Source organism: Haliaeetus albicilla, chromosome 19, assembly GCF_947461875.1.
Source record: "Haliaeetus albicilla chromosome 19, bHalAlb1.1, whole genome shotgun sequence".
NCBI classification, from domain to species: Eukaryota; Metazoa; Chordata; class Aves; order Accipitriformes; family Accipitridae; genus Haliaeetus; species Haliaeetus albicilla.
This window is the reverse complement of record NC_091501.1, coordinates 12,271,326-12,291,094: the sequence shown is the minus strand read 5'-3', so window position 1 is coordinate 12,291,094 and position 19,769 is coordinate 12,271,326. Positions and strand designations below refer to the sequence as shown.

General features: G+C 45.6%; 1 protein-coding gene across 1 annotated transcript in view; it reads right to left on the bottom strand.

The window, feature by feature from the left end:
* The window catches only part of B4GALNT3 (beta-1,4-N-acetyl-galactosaminyltransferase 3), a 70,943-nt gene extending 57,404 nt beyond the window's left edge, over positions 1 to 13,539 (bottom strand). Inside the window, exon 1 of the mRNA XM_069807667.1 lies at positions 13,256 to 13,539. Within this exon, the coding sequence (XP_069663768.1) occupies positions 13,256 to 13,409 (154 nt within the window). The 5' untranslated portion in view covers positions 13,410 to 13,539. The remainder of the gene's footprint in view (positions 1 to 13,255) is intronic.
* Between the last annotated feature and the right edge of the window lie 6,230 nt (positions 13,540 to 19,769).

Here is a 19,769-nt window from a genome sequence, read left to right as displayed (position 1 = left end):
AAAAAACCAACTAATCATGCCATTTGTGAAGCACAGGGTTTTGGGACAAAGCAATCAAGAGAGAGTACTGGAAGACCCAGAGTTAATTGGCAAAGCAATTACAATTTGCAATGCAAAGGAAATCGGCCACATGGCTGGAGCTGATGGAATGCAGACAGCGATCAGACAGTACAGACAAACTGAAATAATACTAGCCAGACTGAGGCGGGGGACAGTTGGAGTTCAAAGAGGGACTGCATCCTCCCCTGCACCACCAGCACACACAAAAGACCCTCTTCCCCACTGCAGCAAGTGGTGCGAGTCAGTGAGATGCACGTGGAAATACCTTGCAAGACCTGCAAGAAACAGCAGCATGTTCAGAGGAATCGCAAGCGCAGAGCACAACTACAGGGTGGTGGCAACATTAGCATCATCAGGACTTCTTCAGAGGAGCAGCAGGGATGAAAATGAGGGCTTAGTGAGAGGGGAAAGCAATATGGAAGGTGGAGCCATTTATTAGCTGCAGACCAAGCGCAGGTGAGCAGCACCATGCCGGCAACAGAGAAATTGCCAATGGATGAAAAGGCACTGGCAGGAAAAGCAAATTAAATTCAGGCTGAATGCTGGCGATCTTAGCTCCACTACTGGAGCAGGTGAACAACACAAACAAGTAAATACACATAATCAGCTACAGCCAGTAACTACAGGGAAAGGAAAACACCCATTACCAAGGTTAAAATCTGTCAAACCCTGGTCTCACAAAGTCCATCCAATTCCCTGAAGAGGCAGGAGACCAAAACAGCAGAGACAGAATTAGAATACAGCCATCCAAGGATAAATAAGCTCCCAACATAGCACAATCCAGAGCACTACAACTGTACTTCAACTCACACACCTTACAAAGCTCTTCCTGGCCTGAGGAAGCGGCTGCAAAAGAGCTGGACTGGGAACAGCCCTGGGAATCAGCGACAGAGTGGGAGCAGCCCAGGTGCCTGGGCAGAAAGAGGTGATGAAGCAACCCCTGCCACAAACCTGATTGCTTAGGCCCTGAAGAATTAAACACTTTTATAAAGAGGGTTTTGCCCCTATCTGTGAGGGGAGAGAAGAATGATGGTACCAAACCACTTTTGGTTCTTGAGGTGCTTGCAGTGGGTGATCTGGCCAGCGCATGGAGACAAACTAAGTGTCAACTTGGCAAAACCTTTTTCCACAGACCAGCATTCGGGCTGTGTTTGGCACTGAAGCTCTTTCTAGGATGCATATGAACTTAGATCCATGCAGATGTTTACTCAGGGCAGGGGGACAGTCCTAGAGGATCATCACTGGAGGCCTGAGAAATGCTAGACCTGCTGGGTTTAAGCAAAAGGGTCTACATAACCTATGTGGCAAAAAGAAAAATAAAAATTGAAAGGTGAAGCGGTTGGCAACAGTAACACCTAGGCTGCTGTCAGGGTGCCTGTCTCAAAATCAGCAGGAAGGGACACAACGACTCTTGGAATAGTAACTTATATCAGACAAATTATAAATGCTTGGAAAAATGTCCTTCAGAGCTAAAGCATCCTACAGGGATGGGCTTGAATTTCAGCTAAGAAACTGAAAAAGAAAATATGTGGGCTTGGTATTTTGCAAAGAAGCAGTAATTCAGCGATCCACAGCTGACACATTGGTTGCTTTTGCTGTACACACCTGTTTTACAAACTGAAAATAAGCCAAAGAGAGAGATGGTGATTGCAGACACTTGCTAGCACAGGGCACAAAATTGCTGGGCAACTGGGCGCAGCAGCATATTATACTATTGCCTGTCTCAGAGACTCATAGAATGGTCTGGGTGTGAAGGGACTTTTAAAGATCACCTAGTCCAACCCCCCTGCCATGGGCAGGGACATCTGTCACTAGATCAGGTTGCTCAAAGGCCCCTGCAACGTAGCCTTGAATGTTCCAGGGATGGAGCATCCACAACTTCTCCAGGCAACCTGTTCCAGTGTCTCACCACCTGCACGACCAGAAATGGTTCCCTCAGCCTGCCCTCATGTGCCCTGGCCCCTCACCATCTCGAAGGCCCTGGGCTGGGCCCACACCATGCACCAGCATCCTTCCTGAACTAGGGAGACAAGGACGGGACGGAGGAGTCCAGATGCAGCCACCAAAGTACCAAATAGGAGAGGACAAAAGCATTTTTACTGCTCTCTTCCTTGTTTTGCGGTTAATTTTTTAATTGTCTATTGCCGATCTTGAAAAGATCTCCTAATGAAGCAGCTAGACGGAACCTTAATGCTGAAGGCCAGCACTTCTTCCTGGCAGAACTGCAGTCTCCTCCTCCATAGGAACAGCCGTCCCTCTAACTTCTTTGCTTGATCCGTTGCTATTCTTTGGGTACCGCTGCGGAGGGTCTGGCTTCATTTTCAGCCACCCATCAGGCAGCCTTCTTGTCCTCAGACTGAAGAAACCCCACGCCCAGGCCCCAGGGATCTTTGGGTGGATCCACCTCTGTGGGCTCCACATCATCAGCCACACGAGCGATGGCCATCGCTATCACGTGGCTGATGGTGTCCCCCCTCTGACACTGTCTCCTCTTCCTCCGCGTTTCCTGCAGCTGCCTATCTGCCTTCCCACACAAAAGTGGGCAGCCACTTGCCTTGCTGCTGTGAGACCTCCTTCTTTCAATCAGCCTAGGAAACCAAGGGCCTCAGCGAATTGTGGGCCAATGGCCTGGGTCCCTGTATTTCTAGGGCCCAGAACAGAAGGCAACGAGATGGCTCGTGACATCAGGAGGCCACTGTGATGGCAACGCACGTGGCCAGAGATAGCTGTTCTGGGAGCTGGGGGGTCTGTAGCCTGAAGCATGTCCTACTGTGAGAGGAGGAGAAAGGTCAGGGGGCTATGGGCCCCCTTCCTAGGGATCACTCCCCTGCGCCATTCTGCTGCCCCTTGGGCACAGGGACTGCCGTCCACCTCCCACCGTGTGCCCTAGGCTCCAGCACCCTCCTCATCCTGTGCCCAGGGTCCCCTGGATGAGATGGTGGCCACAGTGTTCCAAGCCACAACGGCGCAAGGTCTCCCAGCGCTCCATAACATCACTGTTGATTGCCAAGCGTTGCACGGGCCCTTCTTTCCCGTCCCCTGGCCCTGCCCCTGGAGAAGTGCCATCTCCTCTGCACGGAGCCCCGAGGGAGAGGGGAGAGCCCAGCGTCCCTGGGGCCACGGTGCCAGCACAACGCGAGGGGTCTGTCCGAGGGTAGTGAGGGAGGTCCGTGGGGCCTGGAGGTGGTGGGGTTTCTTTCCACTCCAAGGTTCACTTTTGCTCCGATCTCTAGTTTTAAGGACAAACTTTCTCACTGCTTTTTTTTTTTTTCCTAATAAGTTAGGGGTGACATATGACCTGGGAAAGACTTTAATAATGTGTTCATTCTTAACACCTTGGCTTGGGTGTTATTTTGAATTTCTAAGTAGATGCTATTACTCCCTCCCATTGGTATGAGAGTACAGACTATGGGTCATAATTGCCGTTCACAAGATTTCCTCTGAAGTAGGCATGCATCGATCTTTTCAAGACATAGCAACTGCAAAATGAGACTTCTTATATTTAGTCCTTATCTTAGGCAGACAATTTATTTTCAAGGTACACCTCTGGAAACTATAGTTCAGTCAGGTTTGATAGGAAAACTTGGTTTTGGCAGATGGTTGGTTTATTTTGCATTTTTAATTGAAAACAAATAAAACCCAACTGGCCTGCTTACAACAAAACATGGACTGTGCCGGCTAATGCTGAGCAAGCTGCCGCAGCAGGTAATTGAGGCTATTAGTACAGAGTGGTCTGGACAGGATATTCTCTTTCCATGATAAATATTGTTCTGCAGCTTTGATGGGGTTAACAGCACCCAGACATGACTACTGCAATTTTACAGAAAATAACATTACAAAATATAAATAAAACTAATTTAGGAAGTGAAGTATTTACGAGAAGGGCTGGAGATATCTTAACCAGGCTGAAATGAACAGCAGCACAGAGGAAGCTGTCGGAGTTGCCAACACCAAATATACGGGCCAAGTCAAACAGCCCACACTAATAACATGGAAATAAGTGGCCTCTTGAAGCAAGGCAGAAACAGATTTATTTAGAATGCCAGAAAAAAATACACATACCATTAATGTAGATTGTCCTCACTTCAAGACAGCTCTACTAGGCAATTCTGCAGCCTAACAGGTGATGATGCAGATCAAGTATTTTTACTGGTAAATGGGATATAACAGCATCTGACAATGAACTACTGTTTAGTGTGTGTGAATTTACAGAATTTCAGTGACACATGGGCTTCCGTATAAACCTACTAGTTCATAATACTCACAGTCCAGAGGACTAGTGGAAAAGAAAGTTAAAAAGATAAAACTTGCCTGTTATGGAAGGCCCCATAGTCAAGTCTGTGATGTGGATTCATTTTTTTACATTACTGAGTAGCACTGGCTGTCAATTGCTCATATTGGCTTGACTGGGAAAAAAATCCAAGAATATTTAGACTGTCTGAAATCAACATCAAGGTCACCAAGATGGAAACCAGGAAGGAAGAAAACCCCCATGGATGATGCAAAGGTCTGGGACTTACCATTTGCATCTCTGATGGAAAACGGTGACACAGAAAAGCAAGAATTGTACAAGATGCAATACTGTTGCCACATAAGGGTATCAGATAGACCTACAATGTAAAGTAATAGGTGACAGCTTTTCCAACTTCTAAAAACAAGGGGGATAAGAAGCCACATTGACCTCTCTCCCCCTCAAAAAAATCTCAAATGGGAAATAGTCACAGAACGCTGAAATAACTAAGCCTTAGGAAATGATAAAATTAGAATTAGTGACCTTTTGAGAGGGGCACTAATGCTTCAGGGGGACTCACAGGTCCACCTGATAATCTTTGGATTGTCTGAAATGATCCAGCATCTCAAAGACTAATTGAATCTCATTATTCTGTGTAGTTGATTTAAATTCCTTATTACGCCAACACGAATTATTGTTCTGAGATGTCTTTGGAGAAGGCTGATTTACTTAGCAACATTGCCCCAGACCATCTTATCATCTCAAAGTGTAGGGGACTCTCTCCAGACCAGGAATATGAAAGCCTTTGTGCTCTGGTGTGGGAAAGTCTTCTCAGGAAAACAGAAGTACAGAGGAGCTCCGGTCAAGATGCCAGTGCATTTTGGTTTGGCTAATTACACACACAATGAATTTCTAACATCACAAAAAGCATAAGTATCTAAGGACCAGGTTCATATCTGTTTCCACCCAAGGCATTACATGAATCTTTCTTAATCTCACACCACATGTAAGACAGCTTTTTTGCTTTTCTGGAAAGCCCTTCTCAGCTATTATTGCAAGCCTGAAAAAAGCAATTGCATTGGGAAGTGACTGGAAAAGGGAACGCTAATGCACAGCAAGACAAATAGGGAAGGGAAACTCAAATTACAACAAAATACATAACCCCATCAATTCTCGAGGCTATTGTTGTAAGCACTGGAGAAAGAACCCCATCATCACTCCGTTCCCCACTGCCATGACCTACAAGGCAACCTCTGCCTTCAGGACAACATCCTGCCTTTTACCATATTGCAGATGTTGGTAATTCTAAACTGCAAGATGAAAGACGACATCCATCATCTATCCCAGCGCCGCTCTTCCTTCACATCTGCCTGAGCTTGCAGGCAAGAGAAGGCAGAGCCGTCATGTTACTATACGATACGCAGAAACGCATCTCCAGAAGACAATAGCATTCCTCTGCCAACCCCACAGCGTGGAGGAGATGCACAGGAGGGCACCACTCTGTGAGATCCAAGTCATCCAATCTGACTCAAGAGAGGAAGGTGTGGTGCAGGAACACGTGCTGTGCTGGCACACCACTACACAAATCTGTCACAGATAATGTGTACATAAAGGGATGTCACAAGAGTTTATTTATAATGATAATATGTAATCTTTGCAAATGATTTGGGGATCTTCTGGGGCCAGACCAACTGTGGGCCAGGTTCCAAGAGAACAAACACTCACAATTCTCATTTGGTGCACAACGACCCAGGCACTCAGTGCTGCTTCACAAAAAGGTTATTTAAGAGTCAAATTCCTATCTGACTTCAAGTCAAGAGGTGAAAAAAGCCAGGTTCGCAAATTACCTGCAGTACATGTCCCAGTAGCAGTGAAAGGATACACTGGCCCAGGACAAGTATGGCATAGCTAGCATGAGATCCAGGCATCCCCTGGGTGCTGTGTCAATGAACCAAGCTAGAGTATGATCCAAATCGCTCTCAGTGGCCCTGGCTTCTCCGCTGATTCTGTGATAGCAGTCTATGCTGTGAATACAGGCCTGGGGATGTTGACTCCACTTTACATACACCAGTGCAAAGTAAGATGTGACAGCACTTCTGATCATCCTCCAGGGAGACTGAACTGACCACCTGAATGTGAAAAATCTGCCCCACCTGCAGTGCCCATCCTTCTCCCCACAGCTACAGCAGCCCACGATGTACTTTGGGGAATGGTGTTGCTTGGCACAGATCCCTGTGAATGAAGGTCTCGCTAGTGTCTTCAAAAGCACAGAAGTATCATATGCAAACTTCATGATATAGATGCTTCCCTGCTGCCAACACTTTTCTTCAGTCAGGATGAGGTGCTTTGGGGGTGATACCTAGTTTAATTTTTCCTCTGGGTTAACAGTTTCCACAGAGAGGAAATAGTACTTCAGCCACCACTGGAGAGCTACAGGGTCCAATCTCTCCCCATGGGTACTCAGTGACCTTCGCTGCAATTAGCTATGCAAAAGAGCTATACTATGCACGTACAGGCAAGTAACCTTGCGTGTGAGCGATTGCAAAAGTCAGCCCGTGTGCATGTGAATGAACCTGTATATGTGGGTGTGCTTACCCGTATGCATAGGTGCTTCTGAGGGTGCCTGGGCAGGGAGGCTAGAGAAGGAAGTTGGTGCGTTACATTAAACGAGCAGCTTCAGATTTCTGCCAGATACTTTTCTCATACAAACACGTGAACCTGCCATTCACACCAGTCGATGAATCAGCATATGGATGGGAATCGGGGAGTCTCAGTCGGTGTGATATTGCCGGCGGTGCACCACTGTAGTAGCAATTGGCACCTGTTGTTCTTCAACCCTCAGCAACCCCACAAGACCGGGCAAGGCGGACAGCTCTTTCATTTCCTCCATCTCCAAGGCAGCTATACCAAAGGCCCACCAGTACCCTTTTGGGTCTTTGAAATACCCTCTCCTGAGAAAGTCTGTGCCAAGGATGTATGGAGCCTCTGGGCCAGTCACAATGGGGTGTTCTGCCCCTCATTCCCATTTAGGCTTATTTCAGCCTCCAGTACAGTTAGGTGTTGGGATCCCCTTGTCACCCAGAAATAAGGTCAGTTTTTAAGCAACTTGCACAGCTTTGTAGTAGCCTGGATGCCTGAACATCAGAGAGCTCACCATGGTGGGGGGGTAAGAAACCAATTTTCTGGGGAAGGAAAGGAACACTGAAGATGTACATACTGGAGAGGTGGAATTCTTGCCACAAGGACTTTTTTATTTGCATATCTCCACTGTTTCTTCTGAACCCCTCCTATTTCCCGCTTCAGAGAGTAGGACTGCACACTACTGAGTTAGAAAAGCAGCAATTTGAGACACTAGAAGTGAGACAGAAACCACTTGTCACAATCCAAGATAGGAAGATAACACACTCCCAGTGTTATTTACACGCAACAATAAAATGTGGAGGAACAGGGGTAGGCTGAAGCAGCCAGGAGAGGAAGGTTAAAGAAGGGCCCCCCGATCCCTTTTTCCTACAAGCTACACCTCCCAGCAATCTAATCTAATCCTACACACCCTGCTTGTGCCTGGCCCAGTGTGACACTCACACCTGCAATAAAGGAAATCAGTGCAAGTGATTTATAGCTTCCTGAGGTACCATGGTCCTTGCAGCAGAAAAAGCCTGCACAGCAATGGCTGGGAACGACCTCACCTCCAAGTTTCTTCACGGATCAGGATTTGCTTTTACTATGTTGACACAAGGTTTTAAAGCAAAGGGGGATCATTGCACATCCTCCTTGCCTGCGAGCACAGCTCGCTGATGCCAGCCTTGCTCCCTCAGAATCATACCTTTCTGCATGGGCGGGTGAGATGAGGCACTGCTGGGCACAGAAGAGAAAAACAGAAGTAGCAGGAGGTCCCCAACCCACCAGCCTTTCCATCCAAACAGAGCATCGCAGCAGCTCTGGAAAGAGGCAGTGTCTTGGGGTGTGGGATCTTCCCTGAGGAAGACTTGTCCCTGCCCTTGCCTCTTCCAGCTGTTCTGCCAAGCCAACAGCATTACAGGAGTAAAGGCAGGGTGCAGGAGTCACTCTCCAGACCTGGCTGCTCTGTGCTTTACTGGTATTTTCTCCCTCCCCAACACCTCATTCACTCTTGAAATAAGAAAGTTCCTGTCTCCAGCATTCACTTGCGGGAGCAAAGTGTGCTGTGTAGCAAGCTAGTAAAGATGAGAAAAACATTCCTACTGGAGAGCCCACTCCACAGAGGCTAGTGCCTGTCAGCAGCAGGAGTAAACAGACTGTCTCCAGCTCCTCGGGTTTCTTGGCAGGGAGGCAGTGTCCTGCCTGTTACAACTTGTTTTGGATGACAACAGACCACATTTCATGTGAGGAGAGTTGTACCCATCTTCAACTCACATCAGCCTGCTTGTTTTTCTTCAGTCAGCTGTAAATATGTTTAAGATTTCTATAAATACCTATTGGGCAGCAGACCAGTGGAGGAAAAAAGGAAAAAAAAAGGAAAAAAAAAGGAAAAAAAAAGGAAAAAAAAAGGAAAAAAAAAGGAAAAAAAAAGGAAAAAAAAAAGGAAAAAAAAAAGGAAAAAAAAAAGGAAAAAAAAAGGAAAAAAAAAAGGAAAAAAAAAGGAAAAAAAAAGGAAAAAAAAAAGGAAAAAAAAAGGAAAAAAAAAAGGAAAAAAAAGGAAAAAAAAAAGGAAAAAAAAGGAAAAAAAAAGGAAAAAAAAAGGAAAAAAAAAGGAAAAAAAAAGGAAAAAAAAGGAAAAAAAGGAAAAAAAGGGAAAAAAAAGGAAAAAAAAGGGAAAAAGAAAAAAAGGAAAAAAAGGAAAAAAAGAAAAAAGAAAAAAGAAAAAAAAAGAAAAAAAAAAAGAAAAAAAGGAAAAAGGAAAAAAGAAAAAAGAAAAAAGGAAAAAAAGGAAAAAAGGAAAAAAAGGAAAAAAGGGGAAAAAGGAAAAAAAGAAAAAAGGAAAAAAGGAAAAAAAGGAAAAAAGGAAAAAAGGAAAAAAAGGAAAAAAGGAAAAAAGGAAAAAAGGAAAAAAGGAAAAAAGGAAAAAAAGGAAAAAAGGAAAAAAGGAAAAAAGGAAAAAAAGGAAAAAAGGAAAAAAGGAAAAAAGGAAAAAAGGAAAAAAGGAAAAAAGGAAAAAAGGAAAAAAGGAAAAAAAAAAAAAGGAAAAAAAAAGGAAAAAAAAGGAAAAAAGGAAAAAGAAAAAAGGAAAAAAGGAAAAAAGGAAAAAAGGAAAAAAAGGAAAAAAAGGAAAAAAAGGAAAAAAAAGGAAAAAAAGGAAAAAAAGGAAAAAAAGGAAAAAAAGGAAAAAAAAGGAAAAAAAAGGAAAAAAAAGGAAAAAAAGGAAAAAAAGGAAAAAAAGGAAAAAAAAGGAAAAAAAAGGAAAAAAAGGAAAAAAGGAAAAAAAGGAAAAAAAAGGAAAAAAAAGGAAAAAAAGGAAAAAAAAGGAAAAAAGGAAAAAAAGAAAAAAGGAAAAAAAGGAAAAAAAAAGGAAAAAAAGAAAAAAAGGAAAAAAAGGAAAAAAAGGAAAAAAAAGGAAAAAAAGGAAAAAAAGAAAAAAAAGGAAAAAAAGGAAAAAAGAAAAAGGAAAAAAAAGGAAAAAAAGGAAAAAAGGAAAAAAAGGAAAAAAAGGAAAAAAGGCAAGCCTCACAACAACAACAGGAACAGAAACACCCTCCTGCCCATGAGAGACAACAGTCCTGCCAATAAGGCTCTTTGGGAAGAATATATAGGAATACCTTGATGCAGCCACATCACAAGAAAAAAAAATATTTTTTTTTCCACCAGACTGACTGCTCATTTCAGTATCACCTTCAAAGGAAAGCTACCATTCATGAGAGCCGATACTATCATCCATCCCTGTCCAGCCCATCCCAAACCTCCTTGGCAGCTAGAAAAGGGCCCAGATCGACTTAGGCATGCGTGAATCCCAACCCATGGGGTATACTGAGCATGAATTCTGCACCTCAGGCTGGTCCCTCAACCTTTGACTTTAACATTACAGCAAAATGAACCTCACAGCCAGAGCCTCTCCCAGCGTACAGTGATGCTGTGCCATGGAAGCCAATGCGTACCAATGATTACAGCATATTCTCCTAGGCCCTTTATTCTCTCTCATCCAAACTCACTCACTTACATGATTAACTTTGTTGCATAGCAGAGCTGCATATACATCAAGGGAGGACAGTCAGGGCCTCAATTTTTAAGCATTGCTTACTCAAACGCTCACACCCAGGCCATCTGACCTTTACTTCCTCCACCAGAAACTGATCTGGTGGGGGAAGCGGAGGAGAGGAGCATAAAGCTGGGGAGAATCCACCGTGTCTGAAGACTTGCTCTAAGGTGCTGAGCTGGGAGCAGGGGCGGCGTCAGGGCATCACAGTGGCTTGTGCTCCATCCCATGCGTGTCTAAGAGGAAAGGGAATATTTTCTGTGACTACTTACAGCCTTGCAAGAGGAGGGCTTACCTCTCTGGAAAGAGAAAACATACTTGGCTTTCTATACACAGGCTGTTCTGCAAGGCCTTTTAGGGACGCAAGAAGAAACTCTGTTACAGGCATAGGAGATGGAAACAGTGATGTCCTGCAGATCTCCTTCCAAGCCCAGCATCTCTTCAGCTTTCTGGCCCCAATGGAGGCAGCCTTTTGTCTAGAAAAATTACCCAATAAACAGCCTTTGTATTTTGTCATTAATAACTGGGGAAGCTGTTGCATCAGATAAGTTGAGGTGGTAGATCTTGGTTGGTCCCAGGCGTGACTTACAGTAGGGCTCCCACCTGGGACATGCAACAGAAAACAATGCAGAAATGAGAGGGGAAAAGTATTAATTGCTCTGAGAGTCACTCCCTCCTACACCAGCTCCCTGGGATCTCTGGAAAGTCACCACGTGGAGTCACAAATGCAGCTGCCCTAGTCTCCAGAGAAGCAAACATTACTTAGCTTTAACAGCCAAAAGAAAACAAATACTATTTGTCTTTCACTCTGACTTCTGATTTCTCTTAAAACAAAACATACTTTTAGAGGTACTGGGGCAAGAGGAAGGGTGGGGAGGGTCACAGATTAACCTTCCTCCTGTTAGCAGGTTCCAGGATCCCGGCCACGAGGCCAGGAAAACATGACGCCCGGTGCCCAGCGCGCCTGCAGGGCCTCGGCTCTCCAGGCACAGCTGCTCTCCCTCCGTGATGCTGCAGAGCCGTGAGGAGCTGCCTGCTGGAGGGTTTCACCCTCCCACCCTTTCCAGCAGCGTTTAAATGTCTTCCGCATGCAATGAGCGGCAACGTCTCTGGTGGATTTGGGAGAATCTGAACTTTTATATAATTGTACTTCAATATAATGTAATTAATTTTCCTCATCTTCTGTTTTGGTTGGTAGTGACTGTAGTCATGTCACTGTTTCCAGTTTCAGTCTTAAAACAGAATGACTTTTGTAACGGAGATGTAAAAATAACCCTGTCTAAAAGCAAAGAGGAAGAACCCAATTCATAAAAGTTGTTTGCTCCTGCACATCTCTTCTCTCATTACACTCTCTGCCTGTTTCTCCCATCCCCTCCCTCTCCCTTTGCATTGCTATCAGCGACATGACCGTCAGCTATACGGCTCCAGATACCTGACTCAGCCCACCTCTCCTTATAACCACTATTTTAAATACCTCCGAGCAGTTTGTTTTCTCCCTTGCTGCACCGCTGAAGTCCTCTACGTACCTCTACAGTCTCCTCTAAGGATCTTTGGGGGCTATTGGCAAAGCAGTGTACAGTAAGAGGCTTGGCTAGATTACATGAAAGATGTAACGTGAAGTAGACTCATAGTGCAACCCATCTTCTCATGTCCCAACTAATCCACCAGGCATAAAAAGCAGATTATAACTAGAGGATTTATCCAAGCCAAAGAAATCAGATCTCTTACGCCGTTGGAACAATAAATATGCGTTTTTAGCCTTAACGTCCTATATAATATGGAACAAATGGACAAGCTGAAGTCCTGTAATGGATTTTGTGGGAGTAGATGTTCATGCAACTCCTTGCACAGTCACAGTCTAAGGCTTTAAGACTGAAACCAAGCCTGACTCATGGGAGTAAGAATCAGGGGTTTTATACTGCATAATGAAGGGACCAAGACGCTGAAAAGTATTAATAGTTAAATGCTCAGATATACTTGAAAAACTACTATTGAATTAGATTGGCACCAAGCACTGAGATTATTTTTAAAAGAGCAGCAACGACACCATAGGCTTTTACAAAACCTTGGGCCATTCAAAACTTTCTTGTAACTGTAAAAGAGACGAGAAGCATAAAAACCCACACGACACTGATAAAACCCACACGACACTGATAGAAATAACTGTTTTGCTCTACTTCAGAAAAAAAGCAGCTAACTGCACTTAGTATCAGCCCCACTGTACTCCTAAAAGTTTGCACAAAATGAACCCGTTACTAGGTGAGTGGTGCGCATCTCCAGGGTATGCATTCCCTCCTCCTTTGCGTTCTCTTCTTCTCTCATCAAAGCAATATTCAAAGCATCTTTGCTGCCTTCCAGGTTAGCACCGGAGCCCCGAGAACAAGAGCCACCTCAACGCCGTGGCTCCGGGCTCTGCAACTCCAGCAAGGTCACATTTTGACAGGTCTCCTGACAGAGAGGAGGGCGAGAGCCGACAGGCCAAAGGCAGAAAACCGACCCCCCCCCCCCCCCCCCCGACACCCATCTCCTTCCCGGGGAACAAAACCCACGTCCGTCCCCGAGGGCTCCCCGGGAAGCGGCTCCCCGATCGCCGGCAGCGCTCTGCCGCCCGCCGCGGCACCGGGCTGCGCTCACCCCCCCCTCCCCGGCCGGCCTGGAAACGGGGGGGCACCGCACCGGGCTCCCGAGCGGGACACGCAGCGCCCGGGGGAGCCCGGGACGGCGCCGGGCTGCGAGGCACGGGACCCCCCCGCCCCCCCTTCCCCTCCCCTCCCCCGGCGCCCCGCGCGGTAACTCACTGCGGTCCGGGGGAGCCCCGCCGCCGGCCGCCGCCGCCGCCGCCACCAGCTCCAGGTAAGCGGCCCAGAGCCCCAGGGCCAGCGCGCCCAGGGCCAGCAGCAGCCGCAGCAGCCGCCGCCGCCGCCGCAGCCGCGCCAGCAGCCGGCCCCGCATGGCGCCGCTCAGGGCGCCCGGCCCCCGCCGCCGCCCCGGGGCATGCTCCCGCCGCCGCGCCGCACCGGCCCGGCCCGGCGCCGCTGCCTCCGACCCCCCTCCTCCTCCGCGGGGCGGGCCCAGGTGCGGGGCGGCGCCGCGCCCCCGCGGGCGCAGCTCCCGGCCGGGCTCTGCCGCCGCCCCCCGCACCTGCCTCCGCCCCGCGGGGGCCGAGCCGGGGGCTCCGCGGCGGCGGGGCCGCAGCCGTCATCGCCCCCCCTGGCCGCGCCGGGGGCTGGCGGGCGGCGGGGCCGGGGCCGTCCCCGCCCGGGCCGCGGGGGTCCCGCGGGGTCAGCGCTGCCAGGGGTCTCCGCTCCTGCCAAGGCGACCGGAGAGCTGCTTGAGGGGCGGAGGAGGCTCCGGACCCTCCTCGGAGCCGGTTTTCGTGCCGGGGGGAAGCGCTGGTGGATCCCTCCGGCGAGAGAGAGGCCGGGAGATAGCAACTCCTCCGCCCGGAGGGCAGCGGGACGAGAGCGGGGCCATTCAAATTCGCGCAGTTACGCACAGCTGAATCCATTTGAAAGTGTCTTGCGCCTGCTGCAACAAGTGTATTTAATTCAAAGTGCTTCGCTCAGTCAGGAGGAACAGGGCTCAGGAAGTCTCCAAATCTGCTTTCTGAAGCGGCTGATCAGGTGCGACGTTACACCGTTCGGACCCACCAGAGGGAGGGCGCTGGAGGCCCACGGGAAGACCAGGACCTTCCTTGGGTGTGCTTAGTGTTTCATTTCACCTCTCAAGCGCGCTTTTGAAGTGGCTCTCCCAGCTGTCCCCCCGTGCTCTTGATTTGGTTCACATCACCAAGCGGTCTCAGAGGATGCAAACTGGATTCCTCCTGGGTGAAACTAAACTGGAAGATGCTGTCTGGGGTGCACATAATGCATCCAGCTGGGGAGCTAGTCCAGAAAAACCTCTTTCCAAACATGTATGGTGTGGGTGTTGGGTCATTGGAACCAACCATTTCGCTTCACGTTTCTGCTGCTGCAGAGCTGCTCCTGCACAGATGCAGCCCCTGTGCAACCACGAAGAGCAACCCTCAGGCTGAAGTTAATTTTTAAAATGCATGCAATGATGACAGACCTTTTTTTGAGGGTCCATCTTCCTTTCACAGCAGCCTTCTGAAAGGCTTAGAAAACGTGCCAAAGCCCTTTTAAATGGCATGGAGGGTGACAGAAGAGCGGTGTGAGTCCCAGCAGGGACAGGCTGACATTGACAGAGTGCCAGCATCCCAAGTATTGCAGTAGTTGGGGGCAGAAGCAGCATCTGTAGTCCCTGGCATCAAGTGCAGAACACCATGTTCCCAGCGTCAAGGCAACACCTAGAGACCCTGCTATTACCTGTCACACATTGCGATGGACAGACAGATGATAAGTTTCCTTTTTCTGAATGTCTCACAAAGGTTTCAGAACCATCTCCTCTCAGCAATGTGTTGGAGAGATTTTTCTTGTTTCAGGAAAGTGCATCCAGAGAGTTTTATACCTCATTGTGGAGGTGGAAAGACATGACGTTTCTCAAGATGGAAACAACTCCTGCAGTGGGGGAGGCCGGTGAGCATCTCTGTCCTTGAGCTCCCCTGCCTCCCTGGGGACAAGGTCCATTCTGCAGCTTTTGAGGGTGCAACACTTACGTTCATCCTTCCTACCTTGCTAGTGGCCATGGATGCACGTGGCACCGGACCAAGCTTGAATCATGGTGCTACTTCCTCCGGTGCAAACAGAAAAGGCTGCCAATACCCAGCTGCCAGCAGTACCCACACAATTAAAAACTTGAAGGTGTGCGCCAGTTTAATCATTTCAAGGCAGAAATCTCATGTAAGGGTATGACACTTACTGTTGAAGTTTTTTGGTGGTGTGTTGGTTTGGGTTTTTTCCAGCATGAAAGAAATAAACCAAGATTTTCATTTTTGTTCAAAAAAAGAGAGGAAAATACTAGGAAAAAATGTGTAATAAATACAGATCTAAATTAAACTTGATTTACCATTTAAAGAATGAGAATTGAATGATGTATTCTCACCAGGAATTTGGCTGCATTTCTTAAATGAACAACCTTAAGTTTGAAAAATGACAACTGCACTTTGTTGAAACTTTGCTGCATATTAAAATATTATAATAAGTAAACACATTTTTATCTTCTGAACATGGTACTAAAATGGAGGGGAGGCGAAAGTGAAATTATAGGCTAACAGTAGTATTGTTGACTTGTAAAGAAACAAAATTTTTTTCCTGATAGAACTATGCTATAATGAAGATACAGAAAAGCTCTTGTCTCTGGAGAAAAAGCTTAAAGAAGTGTGACACGTTGATGTCTATCTGTTACAATGTAGTTATAATAGAACAATATTAAGGAACAAAATTAAGCTGGATGTGTAATAAATAGTGGAATGAAGAATTTGAATAGCCCTACATTGTACTTAAAGTAACTTATTTTGGACCACTTACTTTCATTGCGGAAAGCACTGATGCCCAGGAATAAGATTACCACTTAAAGTAATGTTTTAAAGACACTTCACATTAATGTTTTTATCCCAAGTCTACCAGCAGTCTTGTATTCCCAGTATCTCACGCATCCCCAGTCACACACACATGTGCCCAGACCTCCACATCTCTCACCTCCACTGGGTGCCATACGGTACCAGTGGAAACTACAACTAGTAACAGTCCCATACGCTGGGGTCAGCCCCATGAGGGAAAGAAACAGCAAGTGAACTGGAAGCAGGTGATGCAGGAATAGGGTCTGTGTCATATTTAGATGACTCAGACGGGGAGCTGACACTGCTGACTGCCCTGACGGACCATCCTTGAACATCGGAGAGATTGCTGCTTGCTTCAGGATACACCTCTCCTAGCCTACCCTGAATACCCGCTTCAAAGAAACTATTTGCCAGATGAGCCAACTGGAGTGTTTTCTGCTTTGTTTGGGCCTTTGTTTGTTTTCTATTTTGGCTATGTTTCCTCATGATAAAAGCAGCCTTTGATATGAGTGCAGCACTTAACGACGCACATCTCCTGTTCCTCCTGGCTCCCCTCTCTAGCTCCGTCTCTGTGCATCCCTGCCTCTTCTTGTTATGATGCTTTTGCTTCTCGTTATCTAACAACTGTTTCTCTGTTCTGTAAATTACTTTTAGCTCTGTGCCAACATCCTTTCTCTGAAGGCTCCCCAAAGGTTCAATTATCTGCCGTTTGCTCCTTCTCTTTTTTCTTCTTGTGTAATTTTCATTTTAACACTAATTACCAGCTCCATACCAAAGATGCCCAACTGTCCCTAGCTTTCACCACCCTGGTGGCTCCACACCCCTCTTCCTAACCTCAGCTATGCTCTGAAGCACAAACAATGACTTCATCTCAACATTCATAATCGAAACAGCTCAAAGGCAGAAGTGTTTCTAAGAGGAAAAGGCAGTCTCTGAAGACACAGTTCCTCATTATTTCACTTTTTGGCTCCTCAGGAATGGACTGGGCTCTAAAAGGCATTACTGGTGGAGCTATCCCAGAAAAATCCCTGTCAACGCTGCAGTTTAACATCACAGTAAGGGAATCAGTGTGGTCCTGCAATTAACAAACTATTAGCAAAACAACCTTCTTGCCCAGTTAAGCTGTGCTGATATGGTGGGTTTTGCTAACAGTTACATTAATCAGCCATGTGAGTTCTACCAATACAGTTAGGCTGCCAACATTTGAATGAACTGGCCTGAGCCAGGGTTTGAGACTTCCTCTTGCTTTCACTGTTCACATGGTTATGCTCCCTCAGTTCTGACTTCGACTGACAGCATCAGTCACACCATTGCTCTCCTACAACTTACCTGTCTGGGCGGAAAGCCTCATTCATGATGCCATCTTTTCACTGCGTAACTCTCTTTCCGTAGGTCTCAAGCCTGACCTGTCCAGATAAAATTACATAGAAATGGCTGCCCTTCTTTTTCACCTGTACAGAGGACACATTTTTACATGAACTTCACCCAGCACCTGTAGGAGCACCTCCTTACTGCAGTTCCTGTCCCATGAATTGGCCTGAATTGCTTTTTGCACATCAGAACAACCTCTGAATATCTAGAGCACGTGTTTGCACTTCCAGAAAAAAGTTTTTATAGACTTTAAGCTGAGAACTTTCAAAAGACTTTTCAGGGTTTAGACATTTACCATAATGAAAGATGTATTTACATATTTGATCATTGTGGAAATCCATGTTTTCGAATCTGACTGAAGTCTTGCCTAAATTTCCTCCTTCACCTGTCTTAAAAGTACCAGACTGTGCTCATCATCCTTATGTTTCAAGAAGTTCCAAAGATGTGCCACAGTCATTTTATTAAGGACACTACAGAACACAAAGCTGAGCAGCTCTGCCTGTGACGACACAGAGCACACTTCTATCTAACCAAGCTAGCACTGAAGAGGAAAAAAACTGCTTTGCCAGACAGTTTAGAAGTGACTCTATACTCAGATAAGTGTTTACGGTGAAAGAAAGGCAATTTGATCTCCGAATCAATACAGGAGAATCCAGCACATCCTGGGCATGCTTCATCAGAGTAAATCCACAGCTTTTTATTCAAATTGAACCCATTCAACAATGAAACCCTTCATGCCTGCGTAGTTAATCATTGTCTTGCTTTAACATTGAAACACTTCTGTGTTGAAAGCCTCTCTGGCTTTTCTGAATAAAAATAAATAATCCATATTTACACATTTGTAATCTGTCCACAATCCAACAGCATCGCGATTCTTAAAACGTGCAATTTAGTCATAGTCAACCCTACTGATATTGTAAAACTGTATTTTTGGACATTACTTGAAGGGCAGCCACTTCAATTCATATTCAGAGATGCCCTTTCTCCAAACAGTTCATTTGGTGTTAAATGGGAAATATCAGAAGTCCACCCCACTCTTCTCAAATACTTCAGTCATAGCAGAAATGTTTCCTGCTAGTGAGTTAAATTCCAGTTACCTCTGACTGCCTGTTTCAGACAGAAAGTCCTAAACTTTTGATGCAACATAAGAATCAAACCAAACTTTGTTCTTTGTGCCTAAACCCTATGAATACAGCAGCCAAAAGGAATCATCGCCACACCTTCTAGACTGTATCCAAGTATGTTTTGGTACATAATCCCAGTCCACATGCTAAAAAACGTGTATACTTCTACAGCTAGACTTGCAAATTTAAGAATAACTGTTTAGGGAGTAAAGGGGATCTTTCTTATAATTCAGAGCAACTTGGGAATATAAAAGCAAAATATTGCTGAAAAATTAGAAAGAAAAATCCTAAAATGTCCCTTATATACAAATGACCTACGATGCCACCTTGAATGGGGACAAATGAGACATCTTTATTAGGATTTTGACTGAGCAGGCACAGATACATTCTAGTGTAGCAGATTTAAATGTGTTTGTGAGCTGTAATTAAAAGTCTGAATGACATAACTTTTCATGAATATGAACACCTACCAGAACAGGGATGTTGCTCCCAGCTAGTCTCAGAAAAGTACTTAATTATCAAAGAATTACTTCCTGGCCTACATACAGAGACATCACAATTCCAGAATATTAGGCTGCCCGCAGACTCCATCCATCCTGGTAAAACGTGCATGTTTCTGAATTGATACTACTACTTACATAAGCAATTCAAGTACAGCCATTGCATACAAGTATATACTATACTACTATTTAGATTTATTCTGACAGGTATCAGAACTGTGGCTACTGTTAATCTGCCTTTCTAAGTGCAGTGACAGCGTCCATTAATTTGGGAATTACTGAAAGTTGTGGTATAGGAAGATCATGAGGGATTTTTTTTGGTTTTTTTGTGTTTTGTTTTTTGGTTGTGGTTTTTTTTTTACCTTGTGTAACTTTGCTGTGTAGGGTGAGCTGACACAGCATACATTCCTATAATTAAGGCAACTGCATGAGTGCTGAAAAACTCCTACAAATATTGCATATAAATAAATCATAGGTTTAAAGCCAAAAGGAACCTTTAAATGATTTCCTGTTAGTTCACATAATTATATTTCATTAAGTTCTAATGTGCCAAACCCAGTAACTTATTAAAACAAGCTACCTTCTCCAGAGGTGTAATCATTTTTTGATTTGAAGATAGAGGTGGAGAATTTGTTACCTCCACAAATAGTTTGTTGTAATGAGGGAAAAAGCACAATCTTCCTGTTAAAAATGTGTGCTTTTTTAAATTAACTTCAGGTTTGGGCTACTGGTTCTTGCTTAGCCTATCTCTGCTGGGATATAGAGGCCTTTGGTAGTTTTTAATCTTCAAGATACGTGTATATTAATCAGTCTTCTTAATGCAATACGAGTTCTTGCACAACCTTTTCTCTTCTGCTGA